Source organism: Lithobates pipiens, unplaced genomic scaffold (assembly GCF_037356315.1).
Source record: "Lithobates pipiens isolate NorthernLeopardFrog02 unplaced genomic scaffold, aLitPip1_a1.2 Scaffold_94, whole genome shotgun sequence".
Taxonomy (NCBI): domain Eukaryota; kingdom Metazoa; phylum Chordata; class Amphibia; order Anura; family Ranidae; genus Lithobates; species Lithobates pipiens.
The window spans coordinates 2105044-2126613 of NW_027507917.1; the positions used below are offsets into that span (position 1 = coordinate 2105044).

Sequence of the window (21570 nt, forward strand, 5' to 3'; positions counted from 1 at the left end):
CATTCGTTTTTGCATGTTTCTGCGCAATTTTCTGCTCAAATTAAAAAAAAGTCAAAAATTAAATAGTAATAATATATGAACAAATAAATGTAACACAAATACACAAATAACTATAAAAATCATCATAAATGAGTAAAAATAAATGAATAGTATGTAATAATACATTAATAAATAATTATTAACCTCTAATAAATGTATTATTATTAATATTACATCCAAACTCAAACAAAAAAATACATTCCTAATAATAATGTATTTATTAGAGGTTAATAATTATTAATGTATTATTACATACTATTCATTTATTTTTACTAATTTATGATGGTTTTTATAGTTTTTTGTGTATTTATGTTACATTTATTTGTTCATATATTATGAATAAATACATTATTATTATTATTAATATTACATCCAAACTCAAACAAAAAAATACATTCCTAATAATAATAATGTATTTAATATTTTTTAAGGTTAGAGGTTAATCATTTTTTTATTAATGTATTATTACATACTATTCATTTATTTTACAAATTTATGATGATTTTTATAGTTATTTGTGTATTAATGTTACATTTATCTGTTCATATATTATTACTATTTAATTTTTGACTTTTTCTTTTATTTGAGCAGAAAATTGCGCAGAAACGAATGTTTACATTCATTTTCTATGAGATTTATTTTTTTGTTTTGGGGTGTTTAGTTAGTTAGTTAGTTGTTGTTATTAGATGAACTATCTTCATATTACCGGGTTTAATGCCCCGTTCACACCTCAGCGGTTTTGTAAACTTGAGGCTCCAAAATGCTGGGGGGAGGGAAAAAAATAAATCAATTATTCTCTATGGAGACGGTTCACATCTCCACTCCCAAAACGCCTGAAGCTCAAACAAGTTCTGGAGCTTTTTTTCTGTGGCTCGAATCTGGCAGATTTGGGCGTTTTTGGCGCTTTTGTATTCCCATAGAAATGAATGTAAACGCGTGTTTTTTTATTTATTTATTTTTGCACGTTTCTGTGCGATTTTCTGTTCAAAGGAAAGTCAAAAATGAAATAGTAATAATATATGAACAAATAAATGTAAAATAAATACACAAATAACTATAAAATCCATCATAAATTTAGTAAAAATAAATGAATAGTATGTAATAATACATTAATAAATAATTATTAACCTCTAATAAATACATTATTATTATTATTATTAATAATAATATTACACCCAAACTCAAAAAAAAAATACATTCCTAATTATAATAATAATGTATTTAATATTTTTTAAGGTTAGAGGTTAATCATTTTTTTTTATTAATGTATTATTACATACTATTCATTTACTTTACTAATTTATGATGATTTTTATAGTTATTTGTGTATTAATGTTACATTTATTTGTTCATATATTATTACTATTTAATTTTTGACTTTTTTTTTAATTTGAGCAGAAAATTGCGCAGAAAATCACGCAGAAACAAATGTTTACATTCATTTTCTATGCGATATTTTTTTTTGTGTTAGGGTGTTTAGTTAGTTGTTGTTATTAGATGAACTTTAAAAAATATTAAATACTTTATTACTATTAATATAACAAACTCAAACAAAAAATACATTCTTAATAATAATAATAATAATATTTTTTTTTGTGTTAGGGTGTTTAGTTAGTTGTTATTATTAGATGAACTATCTTCATATTACCGGGTTTAATGCCCCGTTCACACCTCAGCGGTTTTGTAAGCTTGAAGCTCCAAAATGCTGAAGGGAGGGCAAAAAAAAAATAAAAAAATAAAAAATCAATTATTCTCTATGGAGACGGTTCACATCTCCACTCCCAAAACGCCTGAAGCCAAACAAATTCTGGAGCTTTTTTCTGTGGCTCGAATCTGGCAGATTTGGGCGTTTTTGGCGCGTTTGTATTCCCATAGAAATGAATGTAAACACATTTTTTTTTTTTTTTTTTTTGCACATTTCTGTGCGATTTTCTGTTCAAAGGAAAGTCGAAAATGAAATAGTAATAATATATATGAACAAATAAATGTAAAATAAATACACAAATAACTATAAAAATCATAAATTAGTAAAATAAATGAATAGTATGTAATAATACATTAATAAAACATGATTAACCTCTAACCTTAAAAAATATGAAATACTTTATTACTATTAATATAACAATAAACTCAAACAAAAAATACATTCTTAATAATGATAATAATTTTTTTTTATGTTAGTTGTTATTATTAGATGAACTATCTTCATATTACCGGGTTTAATGCCCCATTCACACCTCAGCGGTTTTGTAAGCTTGAAGCTCCAAAACGCTGGGGGGGGGGGGAGAATCAATTATTCTCTATGGAGACGGTTCACATCTCCACTCCCAAAACGCCTGAAGCCAAACAAATTCTGGAGCTTTTTTTCTGTGGCTCGAATCTGGCAGATTTGGGCATTTCTGTTTGTATTCACATAGAAATGAATGTAAACGCGCGTTTTTTTTTTTTTTTTTTTTTTTTTTAACGTTTCTGCGCGATTTTCTGCTCAAATGAAAAAAAAATAAAAATATTAAATTGTAATAATATATAAACAAATAAATGTAACATTAATACACAAATAAAAATCATCATAAATGAGTAAAATAAATGAATAGTATGCAATAATATATTAATAAAAAAAAGAATAACCTCTAACCTTAAAAAAAAATTAAATACATTATTATTATTATTATTATAACACCCAAACTTTTTTTGCACGTTTCTGCGCGATTTTCTGCTCAAATGAAAAAAAAAAAGCCAAAAATTAAATAGTAATAATATATGAACAAATAAAAGTAACATTAATACACAAATAAAAAATCATCATAAATGAGTAAAATAAATGAATAATATGTAATAATATATTAATAAAAAAAAGAATAACCTCTAACCTTAAAAAAAAAATGTAATTTATTATAATAATAATAATAACACCCAAACTTTTTTTGCACGTTTCTGCGCGATTTTCTGCTCAAATGAAAAAAAAAAAAAGCCAAAAATTAAATAGTAATAATATATAAACAAATAAAAGTAATATTAATACACAAATAAAAAATCATCATAAATGAGTAAAATAAATGAATAATATATTAATAAAAAAAAGAATAACCTCTAAACGTAAAAAAAAATGTAATACATTATTATTATTATTATTATTATTAATAATATAACACCCAAACTCAAACAAAAAATATTTTTTGTGTCTTAGGGTGTTTAGTTATTATTAGATGAACTATCGTCATATTACTGGGTTTAGTAACTATTTTATTTCCTTTTCTATTTGGGGGGGGGAGGGGAGGGGTCTCATATCCTCTTGGTACTGCTCTTGACTTTGGCATCCTGGTAATAGAGGGGGGGGGGGGGTGTCTTATAATTGTAGGGGGCGGTATAACACCACGATCTCTGAATTTCCATGTCTGTCAATGAACTCCAAGAAATGTAATTTTACAGTAAATAAAAATACCCCTCCCCCACAAAATAAATGTTGTTGGCTTATTGCTGACTAATGGAATGATGTTTGTGACTCCGGACTGACGCCGTTTTATTTTGTGTCCGCAGAGGACGATTGGAAAGCCATCAACGGTGGTCAGAGCACACACCGGGAAGCCAACGGGGTTGGGAACGCCACGGATAAGAACCCGAGTGGCGGCGGCGGTGGCGGACCCGAGCGCTTGTTCCCGTGTACTCAGTGTGAGAAGACCTTCCTGCACAGTCAGGACCTGGTGAGACATCAGCGCAGCCACCTCGGAGAGCGACCCTACGTGTGCAACCAGTGCGGCAAGTGCTTCCGGCGCAACACCTCGCTGCTCATCCACGAACGCATTCACACCGGGGAGCGTCCGTACCAGTGCGCCCAGTGCGGGAAGAGCTTCGTACAGCGCCAGCACCTCACCACCCACCTGAAGACCCACACCGGGGAGAAGCCCTTCCCGTGTACGCTCTGCGGGAAGAGCTACCGCTGGAGGTCCGAGCTGCTCAAACACCAGAGGGTGCACAGTGCTGGAGAGGTAAAGGGGTCTAAACTCCTATGGCTACATTACATGTGACTGACTAGCTGTGTAATGCCCCGCCCCCCCAATGTTGGTGCTCCGTCAAATTAGGAGACTCGTCAAAACTTGTAACGGAAGTGACGTTCCGTCACTGCCATCTTGGTACACCCAGCACTCAGCTGCAGTAAGCTTACAGTCTGAAGTCACCAAGCGGACATCTTGTTACACCCACCTGTGTTTTTGTTTTGCATTTCACACTTATGTTTACCAGTACACTCGGCTTAGATCATAAAATACAGGATTTAGAAGTCGGCGACGCTGTTGTGATGTTGTATTTTAAAAGCGGAGGTGTTCTGTCAGATTAGCAAACCGGTGAGATCAAGCGGGCCTTGCCGCCGCTTTTAAAATTCAACATCAAAACAGTCAGACAGACTTCTAAATACTGTATTCGATGATAAGCGGAGTTTAGTGGTAAAAATAAATGTGAAATTCAAGATTTCGGTGGGTGTAACAAGATGTCCGCTTGGCGACTTCAGACTGTAGGCTTAGTGCGGCTTGGGTGAACCAAGATGGCCGTGACGGAATGGAAAAATGCAGCTTTTTGTTGAAATTACTGGAAGTGGTCGCACTGTTGTGAATTTGGGGGAGGTGAGGTGGGGGAGGGGGGGTTGAATGACTCAGTATAGTGACATTATTGTGGTTTTAGGCTCCGGTGTCGTTTGATGACGTGGCGGTGTGCTTCTCCGAAGAGTGGAAGGATCTGGAGGAATGGCAAAAGGAGCTGTACCGGAATATGCTTAAGGACAGCGCCGACTCCCTCATATCACTGGGTAAGGCCCCTTTTCACACTTGTTTCTCCCCCAAGGTAATACATAAAACCTGGCCTGTTAGTGATGATGACCACTGCTGTAGAGAATAAAATGGCGGTCATGGCAATACTTTATCACACCGTAGTTGCGCAGCGGTCTAAAAAGCGCAATTTTTTTGGGGGGGAAAAATACTTTTTTTTTTTTTTTTTAATAAAAAAATAAGACAGCAGTAAAGTTAGGCCAATTTGTTTCTATATTGTGAAAGATAATGTTACTCCGAGTAAATTGATACCCAACATGTCATGCTTCAAAACCGCGCCCGCTCGTGGAGTGGCGACAAACTGTCACTTAAAAAAAAAAATCTCCATTGGCGAATGTTTAAACATTTCTACAGGTCTAGTGCTAGAATTATTGCTCTCGCTCTAACGATCGCGGCGATACCTCACATGTGTGGTTTGACCACCGTTTTCAAATGCGGGCGCTTCTGCGCGTGAGCTCGGCGGGACGGGGTGCTTTATCCACTTAAGGACCGCCTCCCGCCGATGTACGTCGGCAGAATGGCACGGCTGGGCACAAGCACGTACAGGTACGTTGCCCTTAAAGTGCCCAGGCTTGGGTTGTGGGGGCGGCGCACTCGCGACCCGTTCCTGAGCTCCGGGACCCGCGGCCCCCGATCGCCGCCGGTGTCCCGCGATCGGGTCACAGAGCTGAAGAACAAACCTCTCCTCGTTCTTCCTGCTGAGCCTGCCACTGATCGTCTCTTCCCTGTTATAGGGAAAGACGATCAGTGATGTCGGACGGCAAGCCACGCCCCCCCCCTATAGTTAAAAAACACACACACACACACATACTTAACCCCTACACTGCCCCCTAGTGGTTAACTCCTTCACTGCCAGTGACATTTTTACAGTAATCAGTGCATTTTTAATCGCACTGATTGCTGTATTAATGACAGTGGTCCCAGAAATGTGTCAAAATTGTCCGATGTGTCCTCCGTAATGTCGCAGTCACAATAAAAATCGCTGATCGCCGCCATTACTAGTAAAAAAATAAAAAATTTATAAAAATGCCATAAAACTATCCCCTATTTTGTAAATGCTATAACTTTTGGGCAAACCAATATACGCTTATTGTGATTTATTTGTATTTATTTTTTTACCAAAAATATGTAGAAGAATACGTATCGGCCTAAACTGAGGGGAAAAAAAGTTTATATATTTTTTGGGGATATTTATTAAAGAAAAATGTAAAAAAAAATGCTTTTTTTTTATTTTTTCAAAATTGTCGCTCTTTTTTTTTTTTTTTTTTTGTTTATAGCGCAAAAAATAAAAACCGCAGAGGTGATCAAATACCACCAAAAGAAAGCTCTATTTGTGGGAAAAAAAGGACGTCCATTTTGTTTGGGAGCCACGTCGCACGACCGCGCAATTGTCAGTTAAAGCAACGCAGTGCAGGAATTAGCAAAAAAGGGGCCTGGTCCTTTTTAGCTGGAAAATGGTCCGGGGCTTAAGTGGTTAAAATATATATACATACACACACATATATATATATAATTATTTTTTTTTTATTGCATTTTTGTCCAAATATGAGATCTGAGGACTTTTTGACCCCCCGGATCTCATATATATAAGAGGACCTGTCATGCTTTTTTTTTTTCTATTACAAGGGATGTTTACATTCCTTGTAATAGGAATAAAAGTGATCCAATTTTTTTTTTTTTTTTTAAGTGTAAAAATAAATAAAATCAAGTAAAATAAATAAGAAAAAACTAAAAATTTTTAAAACGCCTCGTCCTGACGAGCTTGCGCTCAGAAGCGAACACATACGTGAGTAGCGCCCGCATATGAAAACGGCGGTCAAACCACACGTGTGAGGTATCGCCGCGATCGGTATAGAGCGAGCAATAATTCTAGCCCTAGACCACCTCTGTAGAATTTTTTTTAAATGTCGCTTATGGAGATTTTTGAGGGTAAAAGTTTGACGCTATTCCACGAGCGGGGCACAGTTTTGAAGCGTGACATGTCCGGGTATCAATTTACTCGGCGTAACATTATCTTTCACAATATAAAAAAAAAAAAAAATTAGGCTAATTTTACGGTTGTCATTTTTTTTATTCAAAAAAGTGAATTTTTTCCAAAAAAAGTGCGCTTGTAAGACCACTTCTGCAAATACGGTGCGAAAAAAAGTATTGCAATGGCCGCCATTTTATTCTCTAGGGTGTTAGAAACCCCAAACATTATATTTTTTTTTTTTCTAAGTAATTTTCTAGCAAAAAAAAACATTTTAAACATGTAAAAGCCAAATCTGAAAAAGAGGCTCGGTCCTTAAAGTGGAGGTCCACCTTAAAGTGGATCTTCCGCTCATCGGAACCCTCCCCCCCTCCGGCGCCACAATTGGCACCTTTCAGGGGGGAGGGGGGGTGCAGATACCTGTACAGTACAGGTATCTGCACCCACTTCCGGGATAGCTCTCTGCGGAAAGGGGCGTAGATTACGCCCCTTTCCGCAAGTGCCCCGCTGCCTGCTGGGAAACACACGGATCCCAGAGGCAGCGGGGAGCGTCCTTATTGCGCAGCGCGACTCGCGCATGCGCAGTAGGGAACCGGGAAATGAAGCCGAAAGGCTCCGCTTCCTGATTCCCATACCCAAGATGGCGGCGGCGGCAGCACCCGAGAGACGATCCACAGATCGGCTTCGGGTGACATCGCGGGCGCGCTGGACAGGTAAGTGTCACTATTTTAAAAGTCAGCAGCTGCAGTATTTGTAGCTGCTGGCTTTTAAAAAAAAAAAAAAAACGCGGAGTCCCGGCGGACTCCCGCTTTAAAGTGGTGTTGCCCCCCAAAAAATAAAAAATAGTTTAAAATTCTTTAAAAAAATAAATAATAATTAATAATTTTTTTACTCACCTCTAAATACCTGTTGCTAGGGTGTCCCTCGTAGTCTGCCTTCTTCCTTGCCCGGGCTGGTGACATCACTTCCCCTCGCGCCGCACAGTCACCTGGAACCCGTCACGTGTCCCAGGTGACTGTGCGGCGTATGACGGCATGCGCAGTGGGTGCCCGGCTGTGTGCCCACAGCAAGAATGACGGCGCCGCGTGTGGAGCGGGGAACGAGGGGGGGGGCTTCGCTCCCCCGCATCGCTGGACCCTGGGACAGGTAAGTGTCTGATTATTAAAAGTCAGCAGCTGCAGTATTTGTAGCTGCTGACTTTTAATTATTTTTTTTTTTTTTAGGGGGCACCCCGCTTTAAGTGGTTAAAAAAAAAAAATCGAATCGTGAATCGATTTTTTTTTTTTTTTTTAAATCGCCCAGCTCTAATGGCAGGACCTCTTTAATGTGAGATCTGGGGGGGGGGGGGGGGGGGGCAAAAAGGCCTCACATCTCATATTTACACTAAAAATGCAATTAAACAAATAAAATAAATGTCTTTTTGAAAAAAAATAAAAAAGTGAAAGTAACGTTTGATGTCGCTTCCGTCATCCAATGGTATGGAGCCGAATGGGGGCCATCTTTCCCTCGCTCAGCATCCATTCTCACAGGGGAGAGGACCGGGTCGTCTCCGCCGCTACCGACGGCTCCGGTAAGCGGTGGAGGCGACCTGTAGCGAATAAGTGATCTTGCGGCGAATCCGTCGCAGAGACCACTTTGAACGGAAAGCCAGCCACCCGCCGTTTAAAAGGATGCCGGGGGTTATGGCAGCCATCTGCTACCATGACAGCGGTATTCCGCGTATAACGACGGCGGCTGGTCGTTACGTGGTTATGATGACTGTAGATGGGTCTGGATTTAAATTTCTGAGTATCTGATTGTGTTTCTTCTTTATACCCAGCAGGTGAAGTGTGGATTAATAAGAACGGGAAGGAAATGGCCCCGGAGAGGCCCCCCGGAGAGCTGGCGGTTTCCATGGATTCGAAGGATCACATCCCTCTTAGCGGCGAGTTGAATCACGCCGGTGACTTCGCGGGGCAGAGCGCCCAGGGGGCGGAGCCTCACACCTCCACCGACCCTCTCCGCGGCTTCCGGCACAGCCTGCCCTTCCTGGACCATCGCAGAGCCCCCCGGGAGAAGCTCTTCTCCTGCAACGAGTGCGAGAAGCGGTTCGCGCGAAGCTCGGACTTGCTGAAGCATCAGCGCAGCCACCAGGCCGGCGAGAAGCCCAACCTGTGCAACGAGTGCGGCAAAGTCTTCCGTCGCCGGACGGCCTTAATCATCCACAAGCGCATTCACACGGGGGAGCGGCCTTACAAGTGCAAACAGTGCGGCAAGTGCTTTGTTCAGCGGCAGCACCTCACCACCCACGTCAAGACGCACACGGGGGAGCGGCCTTACCCGTGCAACGAGTGCGGCAAGAGTTACCGCTGGAGGTCCGAGCTCCTCAAACACCAGAAGGTCCACGGTGACGTGCTGGGGCCGTCGGTGGTGTATACGCAAGGATGAGGTGTGACGCGTTGATGTGAAGGGAGATGGACCCATAGTGGGAGACAGCTGAGGCGTCTGCGTGTTGTGCTCACACACGGCTATAAGAGCGCAGGGCCCCGGCCCCCCGGACACGGCATGGGCACTTCAGTGGGAAGACCGGTCACCTCAGTCTGACCACTTCTGGTCAGGGTTGGTCTCTAGGCCCCATTTTAATTGCTATTACTTGAGCGAACTAACGGGCAGACCGCACATCGACCATCCCAGGAGCTATTCTTCTAGGGGAACACAAGCTTAAATACACAGACCGTAGCGCATCAAGTGTGTTCATGGCAGATGACGGGCTATGGGTTGTGTTTGGGGTTTGGCGTGAGGACAATCTCTTATGTTTTGCAGATCCTTCAGATGATTGGCTTCTCTTGCCACATCCTGACTGTGTACTGGCTTCGGGTAATGGGCAGATGATATCGGTGTCAACAGTGACGACATTGTGATCCATGAGCCTGTGCTGGGGATGACGTGAGCAACACCCCAAGAAGGAAGCTCTCGCTGCCCTTGGAGTGTACCCAGTGTGTGAGCAGCACTGAGAAGGAAGCTTTCGCTGCCCTTGGAGTGTACCCAGTGCAACACTGAGAAGGAAGCTTTCGCTGCCACTGGAGTGTACCCAGTGTGTGAGCAGCACTGAGAAGGAAGCTCTCGTTGCCCCTGGAGTGTACCCAGTGTGTGAGCAGCACTGAAAAGGAAGCTTTCCCTGCCCCTGGAGTGTACCCAGTGCAACACTGAGAAGGAAGCTTTCGCTGCCCTTGAAGTGTGCACATTGTGTGAGCAACACTGAGAAGGAAGCTTTCGCTGCCCCTGGAGTGTACCCAGTGTGTGAGCAACACTTAGAAGGAAGCTTTCGCCGCCACTGGAGTGTACCCAGTGTAACACTGAGAAGGAAGATCTCGCTGCCCTTGGAGTGTACCCAGTGTGTGAGCAGCACTAAGAAGGAAGCTTTCGCTGCCACTGGAGTGTACCCAGTGTAACACTGAGAAGGAAGATCTCGCTGCCCCTGGAGTGTACCTAGTGTAACACTGAGAAGGAAGATCTCGCTGCCCCTGGAGTGTACCCAGTGTAACACTGAGAAGGAAGATCTCGCCGCCCCTGGAGTGTACCCAGTGCAACACTGAGAAGCAAGCTTTCGCCGCCACTGGAGTGTACCCAGTGCAACACTGAGAAGCAAGCTTTCGCCGCCACTGGAGTGTACCCAGTGCAACACTGAGAAGGAAGATCTCGCTGCCCCTGGAGTGTACCCAGTGTACCACTGAGAAGCAAGCTTTCGCCGCCACTGGAGTGTACCCAGTGCAACACTGAGAAGGAAGATCTCGCTGCCCTTGGTGTGTACCCAGTGTGTGAGCAACACTGAGAAGGAAGCTTTCACTGCCCCTGGAGTGTACCCAGTGCAACAATGAGAAGAAAGCTCTCGCTGCCCCTGGAGTGTACCCAATGCAACACTGAGAAGGAAGCTCTCGCTGCCCTTGAAGTGTACCCAGTGCAACACTGAGAAGGAAGCTCTCGCTGCCCCTGGAGTGTACCCAGTGTGTGAGCAACACTCTGAGAAGGAATCCCTCGCTGCCCCTGGAATGGACCCACACTTCTCTGGCCTCTGATGACGAGGTGCCCCATATCTGGCCCATTTTATGCATTCAGACTGCTGCTCCAGACTTCTCCCTGGGTCTGCACTTTGGGCGTCTGATGGACCCTTCTGTTATCCTGCATTGGTGCTGTTACCCCCCCCTCCCCCTCCCCCTCCCTGTGATAAGACTCTAAGCCACCACCCTACAGATAATGTGTTTCCCGGGCAAACCAGTGCTCTGGCTTGTGAATTGGCAGGACGTGTCCACCTGTCTGTCAGGTGCAATATGAGGTCACCCACCACGGTGTGATCCACAGATTCTTCCCCCCCAATAGCCTGTTGTGCGTGTCTATCTCCATAGAGAGATTCGGGGTATGTGTATAGGGGGCGCTAGATCTCAAATGACTGATGTCCAGTGCTAGTGTCTTGTCTCCTTCATCAAGCTGGATCACTTCGAGTGAAGCTGTCCCCATACACCCAGCCACCCCCCAATACAAGAAGGGGGTTCTGGAATGAAGGCAGATGTGTAGAAGGGTGTCACATCAGTGGTAATTGGGTCCTCATCTTTTATTGAATAAACAATAGAGTAAATGCACACACGTGTTTCAGGAGCTGCCCCCTTCATCAGGGCTTAAGTATTAAACTTCAACAATGTCTGCGGGTGCCTGGTGAATAAAACATCCAACCACCGCACACCAGCTTAGCCCGAGTCTGTAGTAACAAACTGCTTCAGCCCGGCTCCATCCAGTTTGTATGCTCCTCCCGACGCGTTTCGTCCTCCATGACTAAGTCCTGTGCGAGGGGCAAAATTCATGGGACGGACGTAGCCTGGATGGAGTCGGGCTGAAGCCGTTCATTAATACAGACACTGGTTGGATGTTTTTTCACTGGAAATTGCAGAGAACTGGGATGAGTTCTCTCTTCTTTCCGCCTAAACCCAAATAGGAGTCATTGGATGCACATCTTTTTTTTATTTTGCATTTAATAGTTGCTATTATTAAAGGAGACAAGTTACACAAGTTATTAGGACCCTGTGCCCGCCCTGTGCCCGCCCTTTGCGTTTCCCTCGAGGGGGGCTGAAAATACTAATCTGTGTTTCACAATTGTCCTGTTATAGCAATGGTGTGTAATATGTCCCTGTATCCAACAACTCCTATAGCATGTTCACAGCCTGTACAGTCTCCTGTATCATGTTCAGTCTCTGACCATCTCTTGTATCATGTCTGCAGTCTCTGACCATCTCCTGTATCATGTCTGCAGTCTCTGACCATCTCCTGTATCATGTCTGCAGTCTCTGACCATCTCCTGTATCATGTCTGCAGTCTCTGACCATCTCTTGTATCATGTTCAGTCTCTGACCATCTCCTGTATCATGTCTGCAGTCTCTGACCATCTCTTGTATCATGTTCAGTCTCTGACCATCTCCTGTATCATGTTCAGTCTCTGACCATCTCCTGTATCCTGTCTGCAGTCTCTGACCATCTCTTGTATCATGTCTGCAGTCTCTGACCATCTCTTGTATCATGTCTGCAGTCTCTGACCATCTCTTGTATCATGTCTGCAGTCTCTGACCATCTCTTGTATCATGTCTGCAGTCTCTGACCGTCTCTTGGGTCCTGTCTGCAGTCTCTAACCATCTCTTGTATCCCATTCGCAGTCCCTGACCATCTCTTGTATCCCGTTCGCAGTCTCTGACCATCTCTTGTATCCCATTCGCAGTCCCTGACCGTCTCTTGTATCATGTTCGCAGTCCCTGACCGTCTCTTGTGTCCCGTTCGCAGTCCCTGACCGTCTCTTGTATCCCGTTCGCAGTCCCTGACCGTCTCTTGTATCCCGTTCGCAGTCCCTGACAGTCTCTTGTATCCCGTTCGCAGTCCCTGACAGTCTCTTGTATCCCGTTCGCAGTCCCTGACAGTCTCTTGTATCCCGTTCGCAGTCCCTGACAGTCTCTTGCGTCCCGTTTGCAGTCCCTGACCGTCTCTTGCGTCCCGTTCGCAGTCCCTGACCGTCTCTTGCGTCCCGTTCGCAGTCCCTGACCGTCTCTTGCGTCCCGTTCGCAGTCCCTGACCGTCTCTTGTGTCCCGTTCGCAGTCCCTGACCGTCTCTTGTGTCCCGTTCGCAGTCCCTGACCGTCTCTTGTGTCCCGTTCGCAGTCCCTGACCGTCTCTTGTGTCCCGTTCGCAGTCCCTGACCGTCTCTTGTGTCCCGTTCGCAGTCCCTGACCGTCTCTTGTGTCCCGTTCGCAGTCCCTGACCGTCTCTTGCGTCCCGTTCGCAGTCCCTGACCGTCTCTTGCGTCCCGTTCGCAGTCCCTGACCGTCTCTTGTGTCCCGTTCGCAGTCCCTGACCGTCTCTTGCGTCCCGTTCGCAGTCCCTGACCGTCTCTTGCGTCCCGTTCGCAGTCCCTGACCGTCTCTTGCGTCCCGTTCGCAGTCCCTGACCGTCTCTTGCGTCCCGTTCGCAGTCCCTGACCGTCTCTTGCGTCCCGTTCGCAGTCCCTGACCGTCTCTTGTGTCCCGTTCGCAGTCCCTGACCGTCTCTTGTGTCCCGTTCGCAGTCCCTGACCGTCTCTTGCGTCCCGTTCGCAGTCCCTGACCGTCTCTTGCGTCCCGTTCGCAGTCCCTGACCGTCTCTTGCGTCCCGTTCGCAGTCCCTGACCGTCTCTTGCGTCCCGTTCGCAGTCCCTGACCGTCTCTTGCGTCCCGTTCGCAGTCCCTGACCGTCTCTTGTGTCCCGTTCGCAGTCCCTGACCGTCTCTTGCGTCCCGTTCGCAGTCCCTGACCTTCTCTTGCGTCCCGTTCGCAGTCCCTGACCTTCTCTTGCGTCCCGTTCGCAGTCCCTGACCGTCTCTTGCGTCCCGTTCGCAGTCCCTGACCGTCTCTTGCGTCCCGTTCGCAGTCCCTGACCGTCTCTTCCCCACAACTGCCAGGAAACCAGGTAGGTCCACCCTCTGTGGGCACCCGTGGAAGGAAGATCCCGTGGGCCCTGTAGTGAAATGTGCAAATATAGTTGGGACTCGGTGATTAAATGTTTTTGGGTTACGGCAATTGTTGAAGTTGTATAATAGATCAAGCTCTGATGAAGGGAGGTGTGTATGAACTCCTGAAACGCGTTGACTCGTTCTATCGACGATCCCCATAAAGGTCTGCGGTGGACTCGGTCACCATTGGTGGTCTGCCCTTACAGTATATCTATTTCCAGGGAGAGGCTGCAACCTGTAATCACCTGTACTGACCCCCTGGGATAACATTTGTAGATAGTTTTTATTACCTTTTTATCTCAGTTGTTTTTTAAGGTTTCTAATCGTGTCCATCAAGGTCAATCTAAAGCTGGGTTCCTCCAGAGGTTGTAGGGGTTCCTTGATGAGTTCCCATTGATCTTTTTAGCTCTTTCTAAGGTGGGAATTCTTCCCAATGACCACAAGTGTGAGGAACTCCCACTGACCATCACACTGATGTGTCACGAGTTGTAGATATAGTAAGTATTAGGCCGCGGTTCCCCGTTATTATGACGCCGGGTATTTATATAGCCGCACGTTTTTTTTTTGCAGTCCTTGACATACCTTTTACATTCACATTAGTCCCTGCCCTCGAGGAGCTTGCAATCCAAGACCCTGGTGCCCAACCTGCAGCCCCGAAGGTCACATGTGGCCCCAGGGGCGGACTGACAACTCATGGGCCCCCCCCCCCCGGGCAATTGGAGATTATGGGGCCCCCCCAGGCAATCCGAGATTATGGGGCCACACAGTACACACACACAGTACACACACACACAGCACACACACACACACACAGTACACACACAGTACACACACACACAGTACACACACACACAGTACACACACACACAGTACACACACACAGTACACATAGTACACACACACACAGTACACACACACACACAGTACACACACACAGTACACACACACACAGTACACACACACACAGTACACACACACACAGTACACACACACAGTACACATAGTACACACACACACAGTACACACACACAGTACACACACACACAGTACACACACACACAGTACACACACACACAGTACACACACACACAGTACACACACACACAGTACACACACACACACAGTACACACACACACACAGTACACACACACAGTACACACACACAGTACACACACACACAGTACACACACACACAGTACACACACACACAGTACACGTACACACACACGTACACGTACACACACACGTACACGTACACACACACGTACACACACACACACACGTACACACACACACACGTGCACACACACACACAGCACACACAGCACACACACACACAGCACACACAGCACACACACACACAGTACACACACACAGTACACACACACAGTGTATACACACACACACACAGTACATACACACACACACAGTACATACACACACACACAGTACATACACACACACACAGTACACACACAGTACACACACAGTACACACACAGTACACACACACACACACAGTACACACACACAGTACACACATGGTACACAGTACACACATACATGTACACACAGTATACACAGACATGTTTCTATTGGCTGAGAAGGTACTGGAGAGGCGGGGCAGCTATAATCTCAGTATTTTTAGACCAATAGGATGTCGGTAAGGGACATTTCAGAGACAAATGTGAAAAAAAAAAAACACAGATTTTTACATACTGTCCCTGGTTTTACTGAGGCTGGAAACCTTGATGGGGCCCCCTGGTGCCCCAGGGCCCTCGTGCAGTGCCTGAGTGGCTGAATGGTCAGTCTGCTCCTGTGTGGCCCTTTTTGGTATGTGATGTGCAGGCCCCCGGACCATCTGTAGCATCTTCCCCAGTTTTCACCCTCTGACCCTCATCTCCTCTGATAGGCTGGGTTCACACTGCTGCGATGCGGGGAAACGCTGCAAATCCACTGCGGGGTTCCCGCATCGCATTGCCTCCCGGGCGGCAGTTCACACTGCCCTATGCCAACTGCTGGGAGTGTCAGTGAAAAGTTAACGACCCCTCCAAATCAGTCCGCATATCGCAGTGCGATCTGCAAACTCGGACAGGAATCGGAATCGCATGGTGTGAACACCCAATGCGATCCGATTCTGCTGCGGACCAAAAAAAAAAAGGGGGTCCTGTACGAATTTGGGCCGGATGCGATCACATCGCACAAGAGATCGGATGTGATTTGCACTGCGGAAACTCAATATCGATGTCCATGGTTTTTGGAGAAGCCCACTAAGCTGATATAGGTGTGAAGGTCAGGTGTCTATATCATCTTGGACTTATCCATAATGGGTGGTAACCAGGGCCAGGACCACAAAGCTGGCCCTGTACAGCGATTTATTCTCGGTCCACGTCCCGCGTCTCAGTGGGTGGTAAATGCAGATTGCAGCCTCTCCGGTTTGTCAGGTACACAGCAACATTTCTCAACTCCGGTCCCCGAGTTACCCCCCCCCCCGACAGGTCGTGCTTTCAGGATTTCCCTCAGATTAAACGACTGGTGGTCATCATTAAGGCAGTGAAACTGATTAGAATAATTGGAAAGCCTGAAAACATGACCTGTTGACCATTGGTATACAGCATATGTCCTATCACACAGGGGGGGGAAGGATTGTCATGTCCTACTAATAATTATGAACAAATGCCCCCTCTGCCTACCCCGATCTCACCCCCATTTTAAAGGACCTTCGAAATTTTACCAACATCTAAATGGAAGTCGTCTTTGTCCTGTCTGTGAATTGTCTGTAAACTGATCTGTGCTGCACTGGTGGTCCCGGCTTTTATTTCATGCGTGTCTGTATGAAGAGTCCTCTGACTGATGTATGATGAACGTTGGACACTTGGTGGCTGCTGTGGCGTCCGGTAACCTGTAGTGATCCTGACATATTAAACCTTAAGGCTGGGTTCACACTGCTGCGGCTACAAGAACCGGATGTGATTCGCACCGCACTGCAGTGCAAATCACCTCCGATCTCTGTGTGATGCGAGTTCAGCCATACAGATAGTATACAGATAGTATTGGCTGAATTCGCATCGCACCCGCCCCGAACTCGCACAGGACCCTTTTTTTGGTCCGCAGCAGAATCGGATCGCATGTGGGTGTTCACACCATGCGATCCGATTCCTGTCCGAGTTTGCAGATCGCACTGCGATATGCGAACTGATCTGGGGGTGTCATTAACGTTTCACTGACACTCCCAGCAGTTCGCGTAGGGCAGTGTGAACTGCCGCCGGGAGGCATGCGATGCGGGAACCCGCCGCAGATTTGCGGCGTTCCCGCATCGCTGCAATGTGAACCTAGCCTAAGATTCGTTTTATTACACGAGGGTTCGATCACATGAGCTTCAGTCTCTTAAGAGCATTTGACAGGCGGCGAGGAGGCATTGTACAGCCTGCTGTGACCCTTTTGACCGCCGCACTATCATGCTGCAACTACGTGCAGAGAGCGCCCACATTCACTACAGCCGGGGGGGTGAAAGTGCAGCTCAACCTCAGGGTTTTTACTACTCCGCCAACTTCGTGTGAATGAGGCCCGACGAGTGAACTGCATGATGGTGACTGCTATCTTTGTTAACCCCAACCTGCCCTTTAGGCGACCTCCTAATTGTGTTGAATGACTGGCGCAGCGGTCACATGATCAACAGCGCACCCTGCTGGTCCCTTATCATAAACGGTGAGCGGGAGCTGTTGGTCACTGTGCAGGGAGCTCACTCTCAACACGGAACCCCCCCCCTGGACGCATGTGGCAGTCGGTTACCCGTGTGGGTTCACACAGGTGCGATGCGGGGAAACTGCATGTGACTCGGACAGGAATCGCACCGCATTCCTGTTCAAATCACATGCGGGTCTTTTGCAGTGCTATTTCAGCCCATTCATTTTGTATAGGCTCAGACTGCACCGCACACGAAAATGGTGCCGGTCTTGTGTCGGATAGTGTCCCCCGTCGGATAGTGTCCTCCCTGTACTGCGCTTGCGCAGTACGGAGAACAAGGAGACGCCGAAGGTCTCCGAAGATGAACGGCGCCTGCGCACTGAGTCCAGGTTGAAACCCCATCATCCAAGCGGACACAGAGCTAGAATAAAAATTACAGCGCGCAGCAAGGCCGCGCCCGGAGCGTGGCGAGTGAAGCGAGCCCGCGCCCGAAGCATGGCGACTGAAGCGAGCCCGCGCCCGAAGCGTGGCGACTGAAGCGAGCCCGCGCCCGAAGCGTGGCGACTGAAGCGAGCCCGCGCCCGGAGCGTGGCGAGTGAAGCGAGCCCGCGCCCGGAGCGTGGCGAGTGAAGCGAGGGGCCCTGATACTAAGTGCTACCGTATGTCTACTTGCATGGTGGGGCTTTAACCTGGACTCAGTGCAGAAGGTACTAGCAACTGCGCAGGCGCCATTCATCTTCGGAGACTTTCGGAGTCTCCTTGTACTGCGCTGCGCCTGCGCAGTACGGGGCAGACACTATCCGATGGGGTGGGGGGGGGGGGGGGGCGCTTTTTGGCAGAACACCGGCGTATGGGTGTTCGCACCCATGCAATCCGATTCCGACATTCACACTGCATTTCTGTAACCCCTTTTGGGGTGTGGTTCATTTAAGATGGGCACCTGTAGCAGATCGCATGAACGTGGTGCAGGAAACGTGAAGAATTCACTGCGCCCCCCACCCCCCCCCCCCCCTTCACATATATATGTGACCCCCAAGGCTTGTGCTGCTTTCACATTGCAGTTCGGGTGCAGCACATTGTACCCATAGTTTCCCGTAAACACGTCCTGCAATTTTTGGTGCGTTTTCTGAAAGCGCAGCAAGGATTGCTGCCCTTTCTAGAAAATGCCCCAAAAACACCGGGCATAATGGAAATCTATGCGAAACCGACGAGTACGCTGCGCGGCACCCCACACTGCGGCGCGGCAGAGCGAAAAGCCTTTTTAAGACCCATTTGCATTATTGCTGCATTAAAGCGGGGGCCCAACTCAAACAAAAACAAAAAATATTAAAAGCCAGCAGCTACAAATGCTGCAGCTGCTGACTTTTAATAAATGGACACTCACCTGTCCCAGGGTGCCCACGATGTCAGCAGCCAAAGCCAATCAGTCGCTCGGCTATTGGCTGCTGCTGCCGCCGCCATCCTCGGGATGGAATCAGGAAGTGAAGCATTGCAGCTTCACTTCCCGGTTCCCTGGCGCGCATGCGCGAGTTTCGCCGCGCGTCCTAACTGGTCCCCGCTGTGTTCTGGGACCTGCGTGTTTCCCAGAACACAGCGGGGGTGGGGGATGTGAAGGGGCGAGACTCCCGCAGGAGTCTATACCCGGAAGTGGGTGAAGATACCTGTATTATACAGGTATCTGCACCCCCCTCCCCCCTGAAAGGTGACAAATGTGACACTGGAGGGGGGGAGGGTTCTGAAAAAGGGCGGTACCATTTTTGTGTGCACCTCCGCTTTAAATAGTCAGCAAGAGGTTAACTGGAATAAGTGTGCCTCCCTGAAACTAGCTGATTTTTGGATTAAGCTTTGCCAACAATGCAGCATTGTGTTGGTCAGGGGCTATAAAGCATAGAACTTAGACGAGTCAGACTTGGTTCAGAGCGGCACATGGAGGGTCGTCTGCTATTGCAGTTAACAAGCATGCAGGAACAAGTGCATCCGAGTTACCACCTCCTGTGTAATGCCTGGTGAGCCTCAAGAACACGGCACTCAGCCTGGGAAATCTCTGCAAACCTCCATGTACAATCCTCAAAAAATGGAGAAAGGCTGGTGCCATGAAAATCGACTACAAAAAAATCGCTTTATTACTGCAGGTGAACAACAGCCAAAGAAATCCAACGTGTTTCGACCATTAGGCCGTAATCCTGATCAAGGCCTGATGGTCGAAACCTGTTGGATTATTTGACAGTTGTTCACCTGCATTAACTATTGTTATTAAACAGGATTTATATAGCGCCAACAGTTTACGCAGCGCTTTTACAATATAAAAGGGAGACAATACTGTTATAATACAATGAAATACAAAAGGATTAAGAGGGCCCTGCTCAGAAGAGCTTACAATCTAATAGGGTGGGGCACGTGGTACAAAAGGTTGTAACGGGAATGAGCTGATGGAAGTGGTAAAAGATTAGTTTGGAGACATGATAGGCTTTCCTGAAGAGATGAGTTTTCAGGGATTTGCCTGAAGGTAGCCGGACAGGTGGAGGTAGTGAGTTCCAGAGGATGTGAGAGAGTCTGGAGAAATCCTGGAGACGAGCATGGGAGGGGGAGATGAGAGATCTTGAGAGTAGGAGGTTTTGAGAAGAGCGTAGAGGATAGCACCAGCCTTTCTCCTTTTTTTTTTTTTTTTTTTTTCTCTCACAAGCTACTCCATGCAGTCCCAGGTATACATGATCACTCCAGCATTCAAAAAGCATATACAAGCATATGTGTATATATATATATATATATATATATATATATATATATATATATATATATATATATATATATATATAAAAGCATATAAAGGTACTAACTGTAACACTTCACCCAGGCCGTAGAGCTGCCTGCTTAATCATTAAAAATCAAGATCTCGATTCTTTACTCCTCGCGATCTTAACAAAGCATTTTCCCGATTCTATGCAGAGTTCTCCACTCAAGCCCCCAGCTGTCAAAAAATAAATAAAAAAAACAGGCAGTCTGCCAAGTTTCACAACATTCCTCAGCCGCTGAGCTAACTAGAAACATTGTAACGTTTTGGTTCTTTAGATCAAAGGAACGAACTTCGGTCTGTAAATGAGGGAAGTTTATCCATTTAAAGACTAAGGCCGCGTACACACGGGCGGACTGTTCGCCCAACCTTGTCCGCTGAACAGTGTTTGGGCGGACAGTCCGCTCGTGTGTGGGCTTTCAGCGGACAGTTGGACGGACAAAGTCTTTCGGAAATTCCGAAAAACTGTCCGCTGAAACTGTGTTTGAGCGAACAGTCCGCCCGTGTGTGGGCCTGTCCGTTGTACTTTCGAAATGAGCGGACTGTTCCCGCTCGGAAAGTCCGCCCATTTCGAGCGCGTGTACAGGTAGGCGGGGCCCGCGAAGGAGACATCGCGGGCTCCGCCGCCTGGAATGGGCTTAAAGGGGAACCCCAACGCCGAAAAAAATCGGCGTGGGGGTTCCCCCAAAGTCCACACCAGACCCTTGTCCGAGCACGCTACCCGGCCGGCCAGGAAAGGGGGGCGAGCGAGCGCGCCCCCCCTCCTGAGCTGTACCAGGCTGCATGCCCTCAACATGGGGCGCGGCCCCCCCACCCCAAAGCACCTTGTCCCCATGTTGATGAGGACAAGGGCCTCTTCCCGACAACCCTGGCCGTTGGTTGTCGGGGTCTGCGGGCGGGGGGCTTATCGGAATCCGGGAGCCCCCTTTAAGAAGGGGGCCCCCGGATACCGGCCCCCCACCCTATGTGAATGAGTATGGGGTACAATGTACCCCTACCCATTCACCTGTGAAATAAAGTACAAAAAAAAACACAACACAGGGAAAAAATATTTTATTGCACAGCTCCGGGGGTCTTCCGTCTTCGGGGGTCTTCTCGCCGGACTCCTCCGCTATCTGTGTGTAGCTCTTTTACTAGCGGAGGAGTCCGGCTTTCTTCCTCCCCGCCGCCGGCCTCTTCTCCCGACTTCGGGGGTCTTGTCCCCCTCTTCGGTTCTTCTGCCGGGCCACCGCGCCTTCTTGTAGCTCTTTTACAGGCGGTGGCCCGG

The 21570-nt window shown here is 46.8% G+C and overlaps 1 protein-coding gene across 1 annotated transcript in view; it reads left to right on the forward strand.

Moving 5' to 3' along the window:
• Window positions 1–16624, forward strand: part of LOC143973736 (uncharacterized) — a gene marked incomplete in the record, with an annotated part of 54195 nt that extends 37571 nt beyond the window's left edge. Inside the window, 3 exon segments of the mRNA XM_077474573.1 lie at window positions 3577–4025; window positions 4714–4837; window positions 8645–16624. Of these exon segments, the coding sequence (XP_077330699.1) occupies window positions 3577–4025; window positions 4714–4837; window positions 8645–9252 (1181 nt within the window).
• Between the last annotated feature and the right edge of the window lie 4946 nt (window positions 16625–21570).